General features: G+C 42.3%; 1 protein-coding gene across 1 annotated transcript in view; it reads left to right on the forward strand.

The window, feature by feature from the left end:
* The window catches only part of FRAS1 (Fraser extracellular matrix complex subunit 1), a 487,428-nt gene that overhangs the window by 331,418 nt on the left and 133,702 nt on the right, over window positions 1-22,308 (forward strand). The window contains exons 28-33 of the mRNA XM_040418026.1: window positions 2,396-2,480; window positions 3,496-3,816; window positions 5,026-5,179; window positions 6,116-6,297; window positions 9,260-9,376; window positions 11,811-11,925. Of these exons, the coding sequence (XP_040273960.1) occupies window positions 2,396-2,480; window positions 3,496-3,816; window positions 5,026-5,179; window positions 6,116-6,297; window positions 9,260-9,376; window positions 11,811-11,925 (974 nt within the window). The remainder of the gene's footprint in view (window positions 1-2,395; window positions 2,481-3,495; window positions 3,817-5,025; window positions 5,180-6,115; window positions 6,298-9,259; window positions 9,377-11,810; window positions 11,926-22,308) is intronic.

A 22,308-nucleotide genomic window follows, 5' to 3' on the forward strand; every position in this document is an offset into this window, starting at 1 on the left:
AGTCTGATTTGGCCTGACCTGACCCTACCAAAATTTCTATGGAGAGGGAAGAATGATCTGAGAGAGTTCTCGATCCATATTTAACAGATTTATTATTTCTAATATTGTCTCTATTGGTCAGTGCCAGGTCAATCCTGGACATTGACCTCCATCCATTACTAACACATGAGAAGACACTCTTTCCCCTCCCCATGTGCTCCCACACATCCACAAAGCCCGTCTCCTGACAGAATCGCGACAGCAGCGTCTCAGTCCCACTAATTGTGGTGCTGGGATTTGCCGTCAACCTGTCTCTACTGGAGTCCATCACATTGTTAAAGTCGCCTGTCAGAACAACCCGACAGGATGGCCGCTGTAAAAAGTATTATTAGTTGATATGCTTTTTGCATATACAGGGAGTGCAGAATTATTAGGCAAGTTGTATTTTTGAGGATTAATTTTATTATTGAACAACAACCATGTTCTCAATGAACCCAAAAAACTCATTAATATCAAAGCTGAATATTTTTGGACGTAGTTTTTAGTTTGTTTTTAGTTTTAGCTATTTTAGGGGGATATCTGTGTGTGCAGGTGACTATTACTGTCCATAATTATTAGGCAACTTAACAAAAAACAAATATATACCCATTTCAATTATTTATTTTTACCAGTGAAACCAATATAACATCTCAACATTCACAAATATACATTTCTGACATTCAAAAACAAAACAAAAACAAATCAGTGACCAATATAGCCACCTTTCTTTGCAAGGACACTCAATGGATTCTGTCAGTGTTTTGATCTGTTCACCATCAACATTGCGTGCAGCAGCAACCACAGCCTCCCAGACACTGTTCAGAGAGGTGTACTGTTTTCCCTCCTTGTAAATCTCACATTTGATGATGGACCACAGGTTCTCAATGGGGTTCAGATCAGGTGAACAAGGAGTCCATGTCATTCGATTTTCTTCTTTTATACCCTTTCTTGCCAGCCACGCTGTGGAGTACTTGGACGCGTGTGATGGAGCATTGTCCTGCATGAAAATCATGTTTTTCTTGAAGGATGCAGACTTCCTCCTGTACCACTGCTTGAAGAAGGTGTCTTCCAGAAACTGGCAGTAGGACTGGGAGTTGAGCTTGACTCCATCCTCAACCCGAAAAGGCCCCACAAGCTCATCTTTGATGATACCAGCCCAAACCAGTACTCCACCTCCACCTTGCTGGCGTCTGAGTCGGACTGAAGCTCTCTGCCCTTTACCAATCCAGCCACGGGCCCATCCATCTGGCCCATCAAGACTCACTCTCATTTCATCAGTCCATAAAACCTTAGAAAAATCAGTCTTGAGATATTTCTTGGCCCAGTCTTGATGTTTCAGCTTGTGTGTCTTGTTCAGTGGTGGTCGTCTTTCAGCCTTTCTTACCTTGGCCATGTCTCTGAGTATTGCACACCTTGTGCTTTTGGGCACTCCAGTGATGTTGCAGCTCTGAAATATGGCCAAACTGGTGGCAAGTGGCATCTTGGCAGCTGCACGCTTGACTTTTCTCAGTTCATGGGCAGTTATTTTGCGCCTTGGTTTTTCCACACGCTTCTTGCGACCCTGTTGACTATTTTGAATGAAACGCTTGATTGTTCGATGATCACGCTTCAGAAGCTTTGCAATTTTAAGAGTGCTGCATCCCTCTGCAAGATATCTCACTATTTTTGACTTTTCTGAGCCTGTCAAGTCCTTCTTTTGACCCATTTTGCCAAAGGAAAGGAAGTTGCCTAATAATTATGCACACCTAATATAGGGTGTTGATGTCATTAGACCACACCCCTTCTCATTACAGAGATGCACATCACCTAATATGCTTATTTGGTAGTAGGCTTTCGAGCCTATACAGCTTGGAGTAAGACAACATGCATAAAGAGGATGATGTGGTCAAAATACTCATTTACCTAATAATTCTGCACGCAGTGTACACTTGATGAAAAAAGTGCAGATTGTTCTGCTAATTCATACATGTACACAGCAACATTAGCTGACAAGTTCCCTTCTACATAATTGCACATTTACTATTGCTTTAAGGCCTCATGCACTCTACCATGTCCATTTTGCGGTCTGCAAAATATGGATGCCGGACGTGTACATGCTGCAGTTTTCTCACTCCCTTCACTAGAATTTCCTATTCTTTTCCGACAGACTATGTTCTATAATTTGAATACAACATGTTCTATAATTTGCGGCACAGCCATACATATGCGCACAACACACAGAAAACATCAGTGTGCTGTCCGCATTTTTCCAGACCCATAGAAATTAATGAGTCCATGTACAATCCACAAAAAATGTGGATCGGTTTTGGACCAACAATATGATCGTGTGCATGAGCCCTAAATGTGTTTTTTATCTATATTTCTTACTTTCATGTAGGAAAGGCTTCTTTTCACTAAAGGTCAGTGATGGACATCTCTACTCGCAGCCAAAGACAATAAACATACAAGCAGTGTCAACTAAGGTAATGTTCATTATGATCATATACAACCCATGGTGCGAATTAGCAAAGTATGTGGAGTATCATTATTTTATCAAACCTTGGGCATCACTGCTATCGGCAATAATGTGGTTGTCTTCATAAGACATGGGTGATGAATATATACAGATGTACAATATGTTACACTGTAGCGCTGGTTCTTGTAATCTACTTTTGGAGATCATATTGACACACAATAGCTATATTCTGGAAGAACCAAAAGGGGTGTCTCTGAAGGTTCTCAATCATTCAGATCATGGCACATCAGTAGTAATAAGTCAGAGCAACTACATAGCTTCAGTCATGCAATTGCAATCAACATCTTACCTCCATGAGGTTCTTGATCTTATGTTGATTATGATAAAAAGATTACACTGACTGAAGCATGAGTCACCAGTATTTAATGTCTTGTACAAGTCATGATAATTGAGGAAGCCATTCAGATAACTAACTAAATGTCTTCAAAAACAATAGACGTCCAGTTACTCTGACTTATTACTACTACCAATGGGGGTGAATGCCTTGCGAGTTCATAAACTAAGCACCTTCACAATACTCTAACAGTCATTTACAGCAAGAGCTAACAACCCTCATCAGAATTAACTAACTTGTTACCTGGTACATGCTAATATTTGGCCCTCATTCAGTAGCGTTATATGGGCACACTATAGTGGTATCACACGGACTGTAGTTAGTACTGTTATTTTCATTCAAATGGAAATGACAAAATGTATTATAGCTCCCCAATGCAAGTAAGAATGTGTCTATTCACTAACAGCAAGCATATATATAGTGAGGAATTACTGGGGAAAAAATAGTCTAAGAAAACATTTCTTTGTCTGGAAGGATTTATACCTACTTTTATGTCTTTGGACAGACGTAAGTATATACTACATTTGGAATCATTTGGTTGGTGATGTATACTGTAGTTGTACTGTTTTTTGTTTTGTTTTCTTGGATGATATCTTATGTATCTTTTTCTCTTTCCCTCTCACAAAAGGCACCATACATCCTAAGAAATGAAGAATTAGTGGTTGGCAAAGGTGAAGTTGGATCTATCAGTGGTTTTGTCCTTGATCTAAGAGATGATGATAATCCCCAGGATGTTACAGTTATTGTTCTAACGGCTCCAAAATATGGACAGCTGGTGATTCCCCCAGGGAACACGCCCATCCACAAATTCCGACTCGATGACATTACAAACAGAGCGCTTCATTATATCCATGATGGCTCTGAAAGTCAATCAGATGTAATTGTTTTCCAGGCAAATGATGGCTACTACTTCCAGAATATTCTGTTTCATGTCAAAGTTGCAGATAAGGTATTCCAGAAATGTATATTTCTATTTGATACAAGTATCTTTATTTGAAGGCTGGCATAGAGCAGGGGCGGATTGGCCATAGACCTTACAGGGAAATTTCCTGTGGGCCGATGCCCAGGGGGCTGCCTGAGCCCTCCTCACGGCCGGCCAGTGGAGGTTTTTGGGCATGTATTTTGTGCTGCTGGCAGTATTATGTGATGGTCTGTGGTATTTGGCTCTGTCGGGGTGGTATAATGTACCACAATATGGTATTGCTGGCTCTGCCTTCCATCAATTTGGACCAGACTACAAAACTGGGGGCCACTGTTAGTATTTTTTCTTTAAGTTCCTAGTCATTAAAGGGGTTTTCTGGGAGTTTTACTCTGATGACCTATCTTCTGGATAGGTCATCAGTATCTGATCAGTGGTTGTCTAACACCCAGGACCCCCGCCGATCAGCTGTTTGAGAAGGCCCCAGCACTCGCAGTAGCACCGCAGCCTTCTGCAGCTTTTCCTAGGTCGTGTGATGTCACGTTCATCGGTCACATGGCCTGGGCACAATTCAGTGCCATTGAAGTGAATGAGGCTGAGCTGCAATACTAATCACAGCCGCTATACAATGTTCGGTGCTATGATTTGTTTGCTGAGAGAAGGCCGAGGAGCTACTATGAGCGCCGATGCCTCCTCAAACAGCTGATCGGCAGGGGTCCTGGATGTTGGACCCCCACCGATCAGATACTGATGTCCTGTCCAGAAGAGAATCTGTAGATTTCTATACAAATCTGTTGCAAGGAGACCTAACAGAGCTTCATGCTTATAAACTAGTACAGACAGAAAGTGCTAGTGCCGCCTATAGACCGGAATCACTTTCAGTTGTAATCTTCCATTCACACAATGCGGGCATATTATGCTGCCCTACTTTATTAGCTGAATAGCTCCTACTTGTCCAGGTAGCAATTCAGGTGGCTGGGAGTGTCCCTGTACATGGAAACACCGTCCTCTTCATTCTAAATAGCTAAGCAAGTTGAAAACATAAAATTTATTCTAATATGCTTTATTCATTAGAAATGTGCTGACTACATTAAGCAAGGATTGTGTTATTAACATTTTAATGATTTACAATTTTTTTAAGTAAATATCCTGAATCGGCACATTTATTATGGTCGAAATCTGAAGTGAAATACTGCTTCTTAATCTTCTGTATTAACCCCTTGCTTCCCTTAACTACAGATAAACGGAGGGATACAGCTTGTATTAAACTCAGCTGTTTGGGTTCCAGAAGGAGGAATGCTTCAGATATCACATAGACTCCTGCAGGCTAGGGCCTTTGGCGTGGCCGACTCCGATATCCTATACACCATTACGAGTGATCATCCGAAATTTGGTAAAAACGAAATACCATTCTCTGTTTTCAACTTTATGTATGTAGCGTGCTCTCTACTTATTAGTATGGCCACCTCTTTGAGAACTATTCCTTCTTTTTATACAGTTTGAAGCAGATCTTTTCCTATGTAGAAAATTAATTCATCTATTGTACCTTATGTTATGTCATAGCAGTTATCTGCCTGTTACCTGCAAACTACATACTATCCTGACATTTTGGAGTTAATTACTAGGTACTAGGGGATGGGGATGTCTGAATCTCTCAGTCTGGGTAATGTGCTTCACATTGTAACTGAAGGTATGTTTTCTGTGAAAAAATTAAAGCATATTTGGCACACAAACAGCTTTATGTTGCTTGTATACAGTGCAGTCCAGGGTCGGACTGGCTCACCGGTCTCAGAGTATCGGAGGATTGTCTGGTAGGCCCAGGGTCTGAAGACATACTAGGCATCAAGGAGGAAAAACATTTGTAGCTGTCTTTACAACCACTTACCACTAGGGTCTATTCCTTTGATTCAAAACCTATTACACTTTATTGATGATATAGGGCAGGGATGGCCAACCTGAGGCTCTCCAGCGGTTGCAAAACTGAAACTCCCAGCATGCCTACAGCTTTCAGCCTACAGCAGGGCATGGTGGGAGTTGTAGTTTTACAACAGCTGGAGAGCCGCAGGTTGGCCATCCCTGATATAGGGGTTAGGCCTCAAGAATAATTTCCTCCGGTAGACCCATGGAATCTCAGTCCGACACTGACGTGGTCTGGCCACAGGATACACATGCAGATTGCTGATAATTGCCATTTGAAACATTAGTGTAAATGCAGCCCGACAAGCACTGTGCGGCCCAGCAATTGTTAGGGATCTGCATGTGGATGCAGCCGCTGGTCTGCACTGTGTATGGGCACCTTACAAAGATCTACAAATTATACCAATTTCAGGTGACGTTGTCCTTCTGGCTCCTATGTCGGCTGACGGTCCAGCAAATAGTTGGCAGCGACTGCCTGATGGACGATTTGCGACCCCGGCCAACTCTTTCACACAGCAGGACATCAACGAGGGACTGCTTTGGTACAGGCATTCTGGATCCCATTTACAAGGACGAGATGCATTCAGTTTCCAGGTACAATTACAGAATTATTGTTTCATATTCTGTGTTTTATGGTTGTAGCAGAGTTAAATGAGTTTTGTCAGCAGTGAGTTTACTCCCGACATCTATCTCCTTTTCCTCCGATTTCTCTGGCTGTGGACGGGACTTTAGCATAGTCTCCTGACATATCCTCACCAGATGCATGCTCTCACATCATGGGAAGTGGCTTCCCTAAGGTGATATTACACGTGCAGATAATCTTTTAGATCATCGATAACGAGCGTTCTTATGAGCGCTCGTTAGCGATGATCAGGCAGTGTAATACCCAGTCAACGAGAACCTATCCAGAGGATAGGTCATCAGTATAAAAGTCTCAGAAACACTATTTCAAACAATTGCAGGACCTAGCATGTAATATCTTTTATATTATTTTAAGAGGATTTCCAGCCAAGGTGTAAAATGATGTAGTAGTAAAGCAGTTTAGTAATTATGTTGTTATTCTCAGAAAATCTGCTGCTGCGGACAAGTGACGGGGGAAGTGCATGGGTGTCACTTTGATTTAGCTTCTCAAAAACTGATGATAATGCTGTCTGTTATTGATTGAGATTCATGTCACAGTTTATAATAAGTTTATGGGAAGATAATCCGAAGGTGACAACTATTAATGATGCACTTTCTGTTGTCACGTTTGCAAAGAAAAAAATGACTACAAGTAAAAGCAGACATAATTACTAAAACCTGGCTACTGTTCCATCATGTAATGTACTAATGTATGCCAGTGTTACATTTGTGGTGTAAATCCTCTTTAATTATGTATACACAGAAATATATTTGTATACTTATATGCCAAGAATCATTTTACAGTGATATCCTTGGCGAGGAGATGAGCATCTGTTTATTCCAGGAAGTTGAGCATGTAGAGTTCACCCTAGCGATTATTACAAGACCTCTTGATGATTGCACCCTCGCAATCCATCAGTACAGGTGATTAAAGCAATTTGCAGAGTACCTCACTAGATAACACAGACAGATAAGGAGTGACCTGGGAACATTTGATGCAGATGTAAGCAAATCTTTTTAATACTCTTCTAAATTACTACGGTCTTGTCTCTAAATGAACTCGCTACCTACTACTCTCCGAGGAAAATTATATGTCTGACTAAGAACATAAAATCTACTGGTATTACACACCTGGTACAGTGTTTGCTAAACAGCACACAGATTATTAGTTCACCGGTTACAAACTGCTAATGGCAATGTTGTACCACTGTGTTGGATTTTATAGGGAGGCATGGATTCCTATAGAGTTCAGTCACGTGCTGTAATACTGATGTGGTCTCAGGTGTTATTTCTGAGGGGGCATACAGTGGCTTATGATATATATATATATATATATATATATATAAGAAAGTGAGATAGATAAACAGGCAGGCAGATAGTGTTATGGTGGTGCTTCGTGCCAACTAATGTCCTACTATCTGGGGCAGGCGCGGGGGGCCACATCAATAACCCAGCTTCTGTATTTGTGGATATGGTGACCCAAATCCGCTGGCCCTCCTCTACGCACAAGCAGCAGGCCTAGCCGCCGGAATACCTTGTCTCGTCTGCCACTGTGGGTTGCAGCCTGCACTTGTCCGCTAGGCTTTTAAACAGTCTGTGTACGCACCCTATTCTCCTTAAGCCAATGGCTGGCAATTCTGGGGTGCTTAAGGCACCCTTTCCTAGGGGAGGGTGTCTGAGCAATAGGTGCCCTAGCAAAGTTGTTCTGTTCTGTTTGTCTGCCTGTGTACCGACCTCTGCCCAATTCCTGACTCTGACCTGTGCCTGATTACTGTATTGGCCCTTTGCTTCCTGCCATGACCTTGGCCTGTTACTGACTACGAGTTTGCCTGATCACTTGGTGCCCAGCACATGTGTCTCTGACCCTCTGACTGGGTCAGCTATCAACCACATCAGGACTATTACAGGAGGTAGCAGCCTGGTATCTCCCCTGCAGAAAAGTCCAGATCTTGTACAGGGGTTAAAGATTCAATACCAGGGTACTGCCAAGATAACTGCCACCTCACACCTAAATAATTCCTTTGTTGGTTAATTATGGAAATTCCTGCTTAAATTAATGGGGGACAATAATATGATTATAGGATTTTTATTTCATGTGGCTCTGATTGAATTCTCATGTTAATTTTTCAGACTTTCTTTTCATTGTTGTTCTCCTATTAGTATTTATGTGTTTATATAATGCAAATTATTTTGATCTCTTCTCTATTTAGTATCAGTTCTAGTATATGGCAGCATCTCGAAATCCGTGCCGGTGACTGACAGCCTTTGGCTGAATTCACACACAGAGTATAAGGCTTCATGCAAATGGAATGGCCATGTCTGTGTTTTGGTCCACAAACAACGGATACAAAAAAAAAAGGACACCTTCCGTGTGTATTACGCATTTTTCTCACTCCCGTCAATAAAAGGGACTATTCTCATCCGCAGTACGGACCAAAATAGGACATATCCTACAATTTGCAAAACGGCCATACGTCTGAAAGTGTCTGGTGTCTAAAACAAATGTTTTGCAAAGCATTTACACCAGTCTTTTTGGTGCACATTGCACCAGAATTCTGGCGCATTTTGGTTAGTAAATCTCTCCCTTTATTTCTGTTTCTATGAGGTAGGACATAAAGAACGAATGAGAGAGGTATAGATTTAGTAAATGGCGTCTCTGTTCTTATCTTTAATAAAAAGCACTTAAAGTGGTGTCCTGTCCTCAGGATAGGCAATTATTAGGTGATTGGCAGTGATCCGACACCCTGCACCACCTCTGATCAGCTGTTCGGCAATAGCCAGAAGCAGACTGGTCCTGAGGATTACCCGTCACTTAATAAAAGATGGAAAACCCCTATAATATCCAGAATATATAAGCTACTGATCTACAGTATATGGGTGAAGAAAAGGGCTGAATTCTGCCAGCCTTACAGTCTGCTCTTTTTCATGTGTACAGATTTCCAGTGCATCAACAAATCATGCCCCCCAAGACAGACACACTTTCAATATTGGTATTTTACCCAACCACCCTGAGGCACCGCAACTTTCTCCAGGATCCTCCCTCCACATGACAGTAAGAAATAACTAAACTGTATATTTTATAAGCTTTTATCTGTTGCACCATCAGACCTGTGTCTATTGAGGTTCATTACTACAATAATACTTATAGTAGCCTATAACCATTTTAGCTGTGATGTATGAACTCTGCAATATTGATACTGAATATATTGCATAGGTTGAAAAAATACACGTGTCCATCAAGGTCAACCTTTCTTAGATCAATTATACATTAATTGTTTGAATTATAACCCTTAATGCCATTTATTATTTAAAAAAAGCAGCTGCCCCTTTTTTTAAATGCTGTATGTTTATACACGTGGGGCTGTACTTAATAATCAGTCACTACTTATAAAGTAACAGGAATTTTCAAATAGGACAGTTTTAAAGAGAACCTGTCACCACAAAATGCAGTGCAATCTGCAGGCAGCATGGTATAGAGCAGGAGAAGCTGAGCAGATTGATAGATAGTTTTGTGGGAAAAGATTTAGTAAAACTTGTATTGTATACATGTATATCTCTGCTTTTTTGCAGCCCTGTAAAAAACTATCGGTACAGGAGAGTGGTGTTATCAGTGATTGTGTCAATACGGTTACTTTCACACTTGCGGAAGAGGATTACGGCAGGCAGTTCCGTTGACCGAAACTGCCTGCCAGATCCGTCAAAACGTATGCAAACTGATGCCATTTGTCAGACGAATCAGGATCCTGATCCATATGACAAATGCATTGAAATGGCGGATCCGTCTCTCCAGTGTAATCCGAAAAAAGGGATCCAGCATTTATTTTTTTCACATTTTTTGTGGTCTGAGCATGCGCAGACCACAATGCTGGATCCGTTTTGCCAGAACACTCTGCAAGTGTTCCCGAATTTTGGACGGAGATAAAACCGCAGCATGCTGCGGTATTATCTCCGTCCTGAAAAGGCAAAAAGACGGAACTGAAGACATCCTGATGCATCCTGAATGGATTGCTCTCCATTCAGAATGCATTAGGATAAAACTGATCAGTTCCTTTCCGGTATAGAGCCCCTAGGATGTGGAACTCAATGCCGGAAAAGAAAAACGCTAGTGTGAAAGTACCCTAAGTTTGAATACAGATAGCGGTCAGTCTATGATAACTCCTTCTCCCTGTACCTATAGCTGTTCTCAGAAAGTGAAAAAAATAGATAAATGTATAAATTACAGGTTTTACTGAATCATTCCCCACAAAACTTCTCCTTCTCTATAACATGGTGCTTTCAGAAAGCATTGCATTTTGTGGTGACAGGTCCTCTTTAAGTACTGTCTCAATATATGCAGTACTTACTAGTCCAGAGGCACCCAACTGTTGGAACGCGGTTGCTAGCTTTCTTGGTTCCTGCCTGCCCTGCTTCTCAACTATATCTGCGTCCGCAGGAAGCACATACAGTTGAATACAAAGGTGAAGCAGGTATCCTTCAGCTCCTTGCTTCACCATTCCCCTGCTGTCCATAGTTCAGTGCTAGCAGACTTAATGTAGTGACGTCATCGTGATGGGTGCATCACTGTGTGGGGGCATAATCTATGAGGGGGGCATCACTGTGCATGGGGGGGCACCTAAGGGAGCTTAACTCTAAGAGGGAGGCATCACCGTGTGGGGGGCCACTTGAAGGGATATTATTCCGTTTGAAGGCACTTGAGGGGCAGCACAGTGTGTGGGGGGGGTCACTTATTGGGGCATCGTACTGTGTGGGGCCACTTAAGAGGGCTTTGTACTGTGGGGTAGGCACTTAGACGCCATCACTCTGTGTGGGATGGGGGGCATGTAAGGGGATATCATACTGTTCAGAAGCGACTTAAGAGAGGATCACTCTGTGAGGAGGGATTTAAGGGCACATCATAGTGTGTGAGGACATCACTCTGTGTTGGTGTCGCCTAATAAGGCCTCATTCTATGTGAGGGGCACTTAAGGGATCATCCTACTGTGAGGGGGTACTTAGGGGACATTCCACTGTGAGGGAGACACTAAGATGGCTTCATAGTCTGTTGGGGGCACTAAAGTGATATCCTATTGTTCGAGGGCCACTAAGGGGCATCTTTAATGGTAGGTACCACTAAGAGGACATTCTTCCTGTGTGTATAAGCACTAAGGGGGAACTATCACTGTGTGGTCATCAAAAAGGTTTCAGAGATTAGGTGGGATTAGAGGCTGGAGTTTAGGTGGGATTTATTGTATAAAAAAAAAATCGCTGCAGCTCTACACGACTCCTTACATTTTTTTTGTAGTTTGGACCATCACCCTACAGCAGACCCAGCTGTATAGACCTTTACAAAAAGTGCTTAAGTACCCCTGCTGTGGTCATACACTGCTTTACACTGTGCACTTTTGATACCTGACCTGTCACTGCTGGGAAAAGAAAACACTGCTGTCTGAATGGAGAGAAGCGAGTGCCATGAAATTGGATGTTCATCAAATCCACATATTTTGCAGGCTCTTGAAGACCGGATAACAGTGATTCAGTCCCATTATCTGTCCTTTGTTGATTCTGAAAGCCCTAGTGAAAAAATCGTTTACAATGTGACTGTTCCATTACAAGCACATGAAGGTAAGGAAGCAATCTGGTGGAAATGTGGGGTATTCGTATATATTTACATGTGACAGAAATATTTTTGTTTCTCGAAGTGACAATAACAGTTATGGCAGACACCTAGCATTAAGACTTTTTTTCAGTTACTTTTTTAGTGTCATTTTAGTGCCACTTTTGAATGACAAGGGTGGAATGACACTGGTTGGGACTGTAAGTGTAGATTCACCTTTGAACACTTTGTACACTCGAAGTTGTGCTACTTATCAATACATTTGAGTTACAGGATGTTAATGCTTTCACAGTTCTTTACATTGCGGAGTTCCAATTACCTAACATGTTACCTGCTTGTTCAGTGTCTGTACTAAACTTTTTCTGATCATTTTCACTGCAAGTGTACCTTAGATGGTTGCACATTCACATTGTATTTTTTAGTATCTCATGTGTTTTGTTGTCCAAAAAGGATGCACTTGATCAGCAGATTTACTCAGGCAGACCTAGGCCACGTTCACACAGTGGATTTTCCACTTCGGACAGACTTGGCTCTTAGACTACCTCTGATTGTTTTCAAGGAAAATCTGTGCTGCAGTTCATATGGAGCATTTTCTTCAGCACGTGAATTGAAAAATCCGAGCTGTAGGAAAAAAGAGCAACACATTCATTCTCATTCTAAGGGATATGAGGCCTAAAGACCACATCAAAAACTGCATTAAAATCTGCATCAAAAACCACTTTAACTGGAAAGCCGCATACAAAACAGCATTGAAAACACGTGGAATTTTGATTTGGGTTTCACATGTAAATAGTTTGCTAGTACAACTGTGTGAACATTCCTTTAGGCATTACACAGCCTCCTCCAGCCACAGAATGTATCCATGGATTAATATTCACCCTGCCATCCATGTGATGCAGGAGAAATGTAAATTTGACAGGCCAGGCAATGCTTTTCTCATCTTTTGACAAGACTACGATCCTAGATATCCTGTTCTTATCTAACAGGGTGGTCAGGTTTTTCTTCCTCAGGGGGTCATAAACTAAAGTTTTGATGTGTTGTGTTATAATAGTGGTATTACGGGAGAGGGCAGAAAGGACAAATGCGCCATCACCTCCTCCACCCGGTCTAGTTGATTATTATTTGGGCTCTGTATGATGTTATTATTGGAACAATTCAAACTACTCTTATTTGTGCATTTTGCAGTAGGTTTTGGAAGTGCTTGCTTTACCATATTTTTGTACTTTGACATGACCAGCAACCTATGGGCCTTACTGTTTGTATTCTTGGCATATTTTGTGGCTGTCAGCAGTTTCTGAAATACTCATGCCATCTAATGGCAACATTCAGTCCAAAGATAGATTTTGACCCTTTTCTGATGTCCAGTTTGAACAAAAACGGAACCTCTTGACCACGTTCGGTTTCTTGTATGCATTGAATTGCTGGCCTGATTAGATATTTGCATTATTGTGCATTGCTATGCTGAAGTAACCACCTATTACATACCATGTCGCCAAACTCCCTAATAATATTGCACAACCTTGTTAAGGCTACAAACAAAGGGATTAGGCTGGTAAGATGCAATCCTTGTTTTCCTTGATAAAAAGAATATAAACGAAGAAAAAAGTGGGTTCAGACTACATTTTTGTAATATATGGCTGGATTTGATAATGTACAGACTACTTGAAGCAAAGTAGATTTCGAAAGACTATGTTGCAGTGGAGTCGAGCATATAAATTGCCTGGAAGCACCACCTAATAGCAAGGATTTATGGTAAATCATTCTTTATTGAAGTTAATTAACTAGCTGCCTAAAATGTTAGAGATTAATAAAGTTGGGCAGGAACACAGCAGGGAGCTCACCAGATAAGTCGTTCAACTGTCAGCAGAATTACATTCTCCTCACACATTACTGTCAGCCTTAAACTCCGCAATATTGCATTTAACTGGATGGGTTTGTTGTAGTGATGCTCCAGAGCTCAACCTCACATGAGGAGCACATTTAACAAAATGTCAAGCAGCAGAACAAGCCTTGACCAGGATATTGCAGTCTTATTAATTATTATCCATTACTTTACTTTGAGATAATATTTCTTGGGTGATAAACCTGGATAGTTAGTGGTTGGGACACTATAGGGATAACCCTATAACTGCCAAATCCAGTATAAATTCACTACTTTGTAGATTTTTTCTATTTATCTGTCTTTATTTTACTCTCTAATATAATGCTGACATATTCCGCGGCGCTTTACATGCATTAGCATCAAGCTGTCACCAATGGAGCTCACAATCGAAGTTCCCTAACAGTATGTCTTTTTATATATATATATATATATATATACAGTACAGACCAAAAGTTTGGACACACCTTCTCATTCAAAGAGTTTTCTTTATCTTCATGACTATGAAGGCATCAAAACTATGAATTAACACATGTGGAATTATATACATATGGCATGCAACTTTTGGGCACCCCTGGTCAAAATTACTGTCCCTATAAACAGTTAAGCAAGTTGAAGATGATCTCCAAAAGGCATAACGTTAAAGATGACACATTCCCTTTGTATTTTAAGCAAAAACTATTTTTTGATTTTTCATCATGTACATTTGCAAAATAAAAAAAAGGAAAGAGGCCAGAAATGAAACTTTGGACACCCTTAGGATGTTTAGTACCTAGTAGCACTCTACTTGGCAGGTATCACAGCTTGTAAATGCTGTTTGTAGCCAGCCAAGAGGCTTTAAATTCTTGTTTGGCGGATCTTCATCCATTCTTCTTTGCAAAAGTCTTTCAGTTCTGTGAGATTCCTCTTGCATGCACTGCAATTTTCAATAATGTTCAGATCAGGGGACTGTGAGGGCCATGGTAAAACCCATTTGAGGTAGTTTGTTGTGGAGTTTGAGGTATGTTTAGAATCATCATCCATTTGTAGAAGCCATCATCTTATCAACTTCAACTTTTTACAGTTGGTGTTATGTTTGCTTCCAGAATTTGCTGGAATTCCATTGAATCCATTTTTCCCTCTACTCTGAAATGTTCCCCATGCCATTCGCTGAAACACAATCCCAAAGCTTAGTTGATTCACACCCATGCTTAATAGTTGGAGAGGTGTTCTTTTCATGAAATGCTGTGCCCTTTATTCTTATTTATTCTCAACATACCTTTGCTCATTGTGGCCAAAGAGTTCTATTTTAACTTCATCAGTCCACAGGACTTGTTTCCAAAATGCATCAGACTTGTTTGATGTTTTTTTGCAAACTTTTGACGCTGAATTTTGAGGTGAGGATGCAGGAGAGGTTTTCTTCTAATGAATCTTCCATGAAGGCCATATTTGAGCAGGTGTTGAACAGCAGAACAATGTATCACATCTCCAGAGTCTGCTAAATCTTCTTGAAGGTCTTTTGCAGTCAAGCAGGGGTTCTGATTTGCCTTTCTTTCAATCTTTTGAGCAGCTGTCTCTGAAATGTTTCTTTGTCTTCCAGACCTTCTCTTGACCTCCACTGTTCCTATTCACTACCATTTCTTAATTACATTTCGAACGGAGGAAATGGCAACCTGAAAAAACTTTGCTATCTTCTTACAGCCTTCTCCTACTTTGTGGGCCTCAACTGTTTTCATTTTCAGGAGTTTTAGGCAGCTGCTTAGAAGAACCCATGGCTGCTGTCTTTTGGGACAAGGTTAGAAAGGTCTGGGTATTTATAAAACGTTGAAGTTTGCATCACCTGGCCTTTCTTAACGATGATTATTATCAAGCCTTAAAGGGCTTGTGCAGTGATTTTTTTTTTTATTGATGACCTATCCTCAGAATAGGTCATCAATATCTGTTGCTGACCTATTCAATATCAGCTGTTTGACAAGGAGGCGGTGTTCCATGTGAGTGCTGCTTCCTGGTTATTATGCATCGTCTCCTGTGGACCAGTGGCATCATTACAAGTTTAATGAGTACTCATCATTACACTGCGCTTCCAGGGCAAAGTGCAGTGTAATGAACGGGAAGCGGCGAACGGTGGGAGTCCCAGGTGTCAGATCCCCGCCTATATGATATTGATGACCTATCCTGAGGATAGGTCAATATAAATCATTGCACAACCCCTTTAATCCTAACAGGCTATTTAAGCGTACCACTCTTAGGCTTCTTTCACACTGCTGTCGGCTGCCACCCAGAAAATATGCCGGAATTCAGCCAGACAAAAACTGCTGCTCACATATTTGCCAGGTAGCGGTCAGATCTCCGCCAGAACCCATTGTATTGAATGGGGCCTGCGGGCATTCTGGTAAGATCCAGCAATGGCGGATCCAGAGAGCTCTGGCAGGCTGTTCTCTGCCAGAACAGCCTGCTGGAACTACTGACAGTAGTGTGAAACTAGCCTTAACTTACCTTTACCAACTCTAGTAGTAGTGTTTAAATATTAGAAGCATTGTAGATAAAAATAAATTGTTTATACCTGATTCTGCCATATATATATTTTTTTTCCTCGTATTATTGAAGTTTAACAAATAAGGCATGTGACAAGAAAGCATAGCAAGGATACATTCCACGCAGGGGATACACTGATATCATGAGAGATCCCGAGGATCTTACATAAGATGCAAGAAAAATCCATTCTTAATCAGAGAGGAGTAAGTAACAGGTATAATAAAGCTATGATCCAGAACCTGAGAGTCGTACATTATTATACAGCAGACGGATGATCAATATTGGCCACAGAGTACATGCATGCATTATGCAATGTTAGGGAAGATGAACACCACTCTCCCCATACCTTGTGAAATTTTGTGGACATTTTCTGTGAATGAATACAATTTTTTTCCATACTCACAGCATGATTGACCAATGATTTTCACTGACTTAGTGTGGGCTCTCTATCGGCCATCCACCTCCAAGCAATAGCTTTTCTAGCAAGGAATAGTGTCTCACTCAAGAACACCCTATGGTAATGCCCCCATGTCTCCTCATCTAATATACCCAGAACAAAAATTTTAGGACATAGCAGTACTGCAGAGGGAACCATAGTTGACAGTACTCCTACCACCTCTCTCCAATTAAGTACAATCTCACAGCAGATGCCAAAAATCTGCATTATCCTCTAAACATCTGTGGCATCTATTGTGTGGTAGTCTACCCATTTTGTGTAACCTATTGGGCGTAAGGTAACTTCTGTGCAATATAAACAGCTGAATCAACCTATTGTTGATTGATGGAGAGACCTTCAGCGAAGCCATTAACGCTTCGTTCCAATCATCAGCCGTCAGAGACGGTATTGAAATTTTCCACTTTCCCTCAATAGCTAGAGGATTCAACATCATACGGTTACTGAGCAGGTGTGTATAAAGCACAGAGATGATGCCCATCGGACCCTGTGACCTCATTATACCTATTAAAGGGTATTTTGAGATGTTCCGCCCTCTCTCCCCAAACTGGGCCTTTAATGCGTGTCTCAGTTGCAGATATCTGAAGAAGTTGTTGCGGGGTAGCTCAAATCTCTCCTGCATGTGCGAAAAGGAGCGCAAGGTACCTTCAACATATAAGTCTCGCAGGATGAGTACACCATGACGTTTCCACATATTTGCTCCTTCCAGTTCTCTCAGATGAGCAAACATGGGGTTATCCCACATTGGAATATCATCTGGGAGATCCCTAAATGATTGCATCTTAGCAGCACTCCACACTTGATGAGCTAGTTTATGTAGAGGGAGGAGACGTGTGGGGGCAGGCCGTGACCCCTTCAGTATTGGCCACAGAGAGGACATGTGTAAGTATTCCTTAAGATAATATTCCGCATTTGCTAATTCTGATGCGAAGATCCAAGAAGATAGAAATTTCAGCTGACTGGCCAAATAATATAAGAAAAAATCAGGCAGGGCAGCACCCCCTTCTAGTTTAGATCTCTGCAGAGCACTAAGGGAGTGTTTCCTTCTGGCTCCTCCCCAGATAAAGTTAGCCACCAGTGCATGGATGCGACCAAAGAATCCTCGCGGTACAAGTGTACACGCATGTGCCAGTAGGTAGAGACCCTTAGGCAAAAGAATCATTTTGACCAAGTTCAGTCTCCCCATGATTGATAACAGTAGGGACTTCCTCGTTCTGAATTTATCAATAAACAGGGATTCCAGGGGTGCTATGTTTAGGAAGTACAACAGTTGGGGATCTTTGGTGATCACAATCCCCAAGTATTTGAAGCGATCCACAACCGGTAAGTTGCAGTATTGTGGGGCCCACGTATGTGCCCAGAGGGGCATAATTGCAGACGACTTCGTCCAGTTTATGTGCAAGCCCGAGTACATCCCAAAATTTCCTATTATTTCAATCGCTCTAGGAAGCGTAGTCTCAGGCTTATCCATAAAAAGGAGATCATCTGCATATAATCCCACCTTATCTACTCTGTCCCCCATGCTAACACTTATAAAGACCTGATCCTGTCTTATCCTAAGGGCGAGATGTTCTTTCGCCACCACAAATAATAGTGGCGACAGTGGGCATCCTTGCCTAGTGCCTCTGTGGAGCCTAAATGAATCTGACTGAGACCCATTCACTAATATGTTAGCCTTGAAATGTTGATATAGTATCTCTATCCATTTGATAAACTTAGGGCCAAAACCAAAGCTCTGCAATACCACCAATAAATACATCCACTCCAAAGAGTCGAAAGCCTTGGCTGTATCCAGTGATGCCATTGCCCAATGCTTATCCCCTGCCCTTCCTATCTGCACAATGGCCTGCGCTCTCCTAATGTTGTCAGATGTCGATCTACCCGGTATAAATCCTGACTGATCTCTATGCACTATAGTGGCATTTACCTTATTTAATCTAGTAGCCAGGAGCCTGGTTAGTATTTTATAATCTAAGTTCAATAGCGAGATTGGTTGATACGATCCACACTCAAATGGATTTTTATCGGGCTTCAGGATCACCGCTATAGTAGCATCATACATGGATTCCAACAACTGATGTCGTTGCTGAGTAGCCAGGTATAATTTGAGAAGCTGGGGCCCTAGTACCTCTACATATTTAGAATACACTTCTACCGGGATACCATCTGGACCGGGCGCTTTTCCAGTAGGCAGCTCCTTAATTGCCATTTGGATTTCTTCTAGCAAAATGTCAGCTTCTAATAGGTTCCTGTCCTCTTCATTAAGCTGGGGATGCACTACCTCCATTAAATAATCACCAACTCCTGTGCTGTGTATTGAAATGCGGACTCATACAGGTCTTGGTAGAAGCCCTTGAAACATTGTAATATACCCTCCTGTTACGCACAATATGAGCAATCAATTTACAATTTACCCGCCTGATTACCTGTCCCAAAGAACTGCTGTTTTAAAAAGAACAGTTTGCGCTCACTCTTCTCCCTAAGATGCATCATATATAGCCTGCCTTTAAGCATCCATTCCTTTCTATTCGCCTCAGAGGGGTCAGACCTAAAAGAGCTCTCTGCCTCTTTACAACTAGTGTGTAATTCTAGTTCTTTACGCATTGAGTCTCTCTTGATATAGGAGATAGATGATTTGAGACACCACCTCAAGCAAGCTTTCATCGTCTCCCAGAGCAGCAATTCATCCGTCATCTCATCCTGCACCTCCAGGAACAACTGAAGCTGATCAGGGACCCTATCATTCGTGGTCATAAGGGACAACCAGAATGGAGGAATGCGCATTTTGATACTCTGCCTGACAACGTCATGAAGTCTTAGTTTAGTTTCGAGATCTGTGTATACTGCGGCGTAGCCAAGGAGACAATGAATCCTAGACATGGCACCCCTGGCAGGAGTAAAACAGGAGTACTCCCTCTGAAGCGGATGTTTAAGTCTCCACATATCTAGCCATCTCAATTCCTCAACCACTCTAGAGAGGGTGGTGACATGTGGAGAGCGACTGTCCCCTCCCCCCACCGGATGGAATTTGTCCATATCATCATGCATCACTAAATTAAAGTCTCCCATACAGAGCAGTTTAGCATTGGGTTACTGCACAACAAAGCCCACCACCGCCTGAAATATGGTCATAGTGGCAGGGGGGGGGGGGGGGTTATATATATTGACCACTACATAGGGAGTGCAGTTGATGCACGCATACACAAAAATATATTGCCCCTCTGGATCTACCACTGATTGCTGTACCTCCCATCCAAGATTCTTATGCACAAGTATAGCCACTCCTCTAGAATGCGTTGGCCCATACGCATTCAGAGACCACTGAACCCATGGCTTCCTAATTCTACTCCCTGTCTCTGGTGTAAGATGGGTCTCCTGCAGTCCCAGTATGTGAGGATTGTACTGGCTTAATTGGGAGAATACAGCAATTATTTTTCTTGGGTTGCCTAGTCCTTTCACGTTCCAGGACACTACATTCAATTCTGCCATCTATAACCCAACAACTCCTTCTCCGAATGAATCAGCTCCCCAGCTTCAGGGGGGTAAAAACCCTCTCCCTTGATCCTTCTCATGTATGCCCTCCCCGCTAAGATAATATAAACAGTGTACCATGCCTTTAGCAGAATAAACTGTATGGAACTTAAAGGGAACCTGTCTGCAGTTTTATGGTGTCCTAACTAAGGGCAACATAAATAAGTGACTGATTCTCTTAGCAAAATGCTGGGTCACTTTCTTTAATTGACCCACTCAATCTGCCAACATCTTGCATTGAAAAGCTCCAGCTGATAATGATGAGTCCTGAATATTCATGAGCTCCTGACTCTCCCCGCCCACCTGCTGCTGAATGACAGGTTTTTTCCATATGAATCAGCAGCAGGTGGGCAGAGGAGTGGCTATAGCGCTGAATTAAATATACGCTGGACTCAATGACATCACTCTGGACTCAAATCAGCTCATTAGCATGCGGCATGTGGCATGTGGCATCTTTGTGTGTATATTATGAGGTAACCATCTGTCACACCAGTAAGGGAATACATCTAAGGTACTTTTTAGTAGTTAATGATTGTATATAATTAGTTAGATTATAATCAAATATCCACATGACAGGTTCCCTTTAACTGTAGTATAACAGACAATTGAGTGAACCTGTAAGTGATGACATCACTGCCATCCTGTAATGTGGCTAGGTTTCTGGAGACCTGCATAGTGGAATAAGGTGGTAAACCTATGCAGATATCTGCTCGGTCCCCGTAACATTAAGATAATGTGGCATAATGCGTGCATATAGAAAATAGAAAAAGGAAAGCAGATGCCCCTCTACTATGCGAGAGTGAAGTATTATGGTCTAATACGTTCCACTGGTGCAGGGTGAAGGATTGCCCTGAGTCCCGGACAGTGATGTTAAGAGTCAACGGAACGCATCAGACAGGGGAGTGTAATAGTGTGGTCATGATTAGAGATGAGCGAACTTCTGTTTTAAGTTCGGCGTCTAAAGTTCGGCTTCCGGTTAGCGGAGGATCCCGATATGGATTCCGAATTCCGTTGTGGTCCGTGGTAGCGGAATCAATAATGGTCATTATTGATTCCGCTACCACGGACCACAACGGAATTCGGAATCCATATCGGGATCCTCCGCTAACCGGAAGCCGAACTTTAGACGCCGAACTTAAAACAGAAGTTCGCTCATCTCTAGTCATGATACTTGCGACATCAACGAAGACGGTAGCATCAATGAGGTCTTGGGCGGCTCGGTCTCTTGGACATCCATTCCTCCGCCTCCTTTGGATCAACGAAGAAGATGGTCTTTTCGCCATCCACCACCCGAAGACGCGCCGGATAAGCCGTGGAATATTGTAGGTTTAAATCACGTAGTCATCTCTTGACTGAAATAAAGGTCGCCCTCTTCTTTTGCAGCTCAGCAGAAAAATCGGGAAATAGCAATATATTCGCGTTTTCATGCTTGATGTCACGCTTGTTTCTTGCTTGATTCAGGATGAGGTCTCTATCTTTCCAGTTAAGCATCCGCGCCAAAAGGGGTCTTGGAGGCGCCCCTGGAGGGGGAGGTCTGGCAGGAACTCGATGTCCCCTTTTAACAGCGTAGGCAGAAGAAAATGGCGCTTCAGGAAATTGCACCTTAAACCAAAATTCCAGGAATGTAGCCGGATCCGTGCCTTCCGCTCTCTCTGGTAATCCCAGGATCCTGACATTATTGCGCCTGGCCCTGTTCTCAAGATCATCACACTTTTGTTGCCATAGGCTCATAGACCTTTTCAGATCATGCACTTTCACAACAAATGGTCTAATGAGGTCTTCTAAAGCCGAGACCCTGTCTTCTGTGTGGCGCACCCGCTCCCTGAGCTGCTGCACGTCTTGCCTCAGCAGGCTCAGGTCCACCTTCACCTCCTCAATTTTGCAGGTGAGTGAGGTCTGGCATGTAGAGATCGCTGTCAGAAGCTGATCAGAGACAGTTTTTAAAATAATCTCGGGCTCCCCCGTACCTTCCGCCTCTTACTGCTGCGCTGCTTGACCTCGCGTGACTGCCGC

This window comes from Bufo bufo, chromosome 2, assembly GCF_905171765.1.
Source record: "Bufo bufo chromosome 2, aBufBuf1.1, whole genome shotgun sequence".
Lineage (NCBI taxonomy): Eukaryota > Metazoa > Chordata > Amphibia > Anura > Bufonidae > Bufo > Bufo bufo.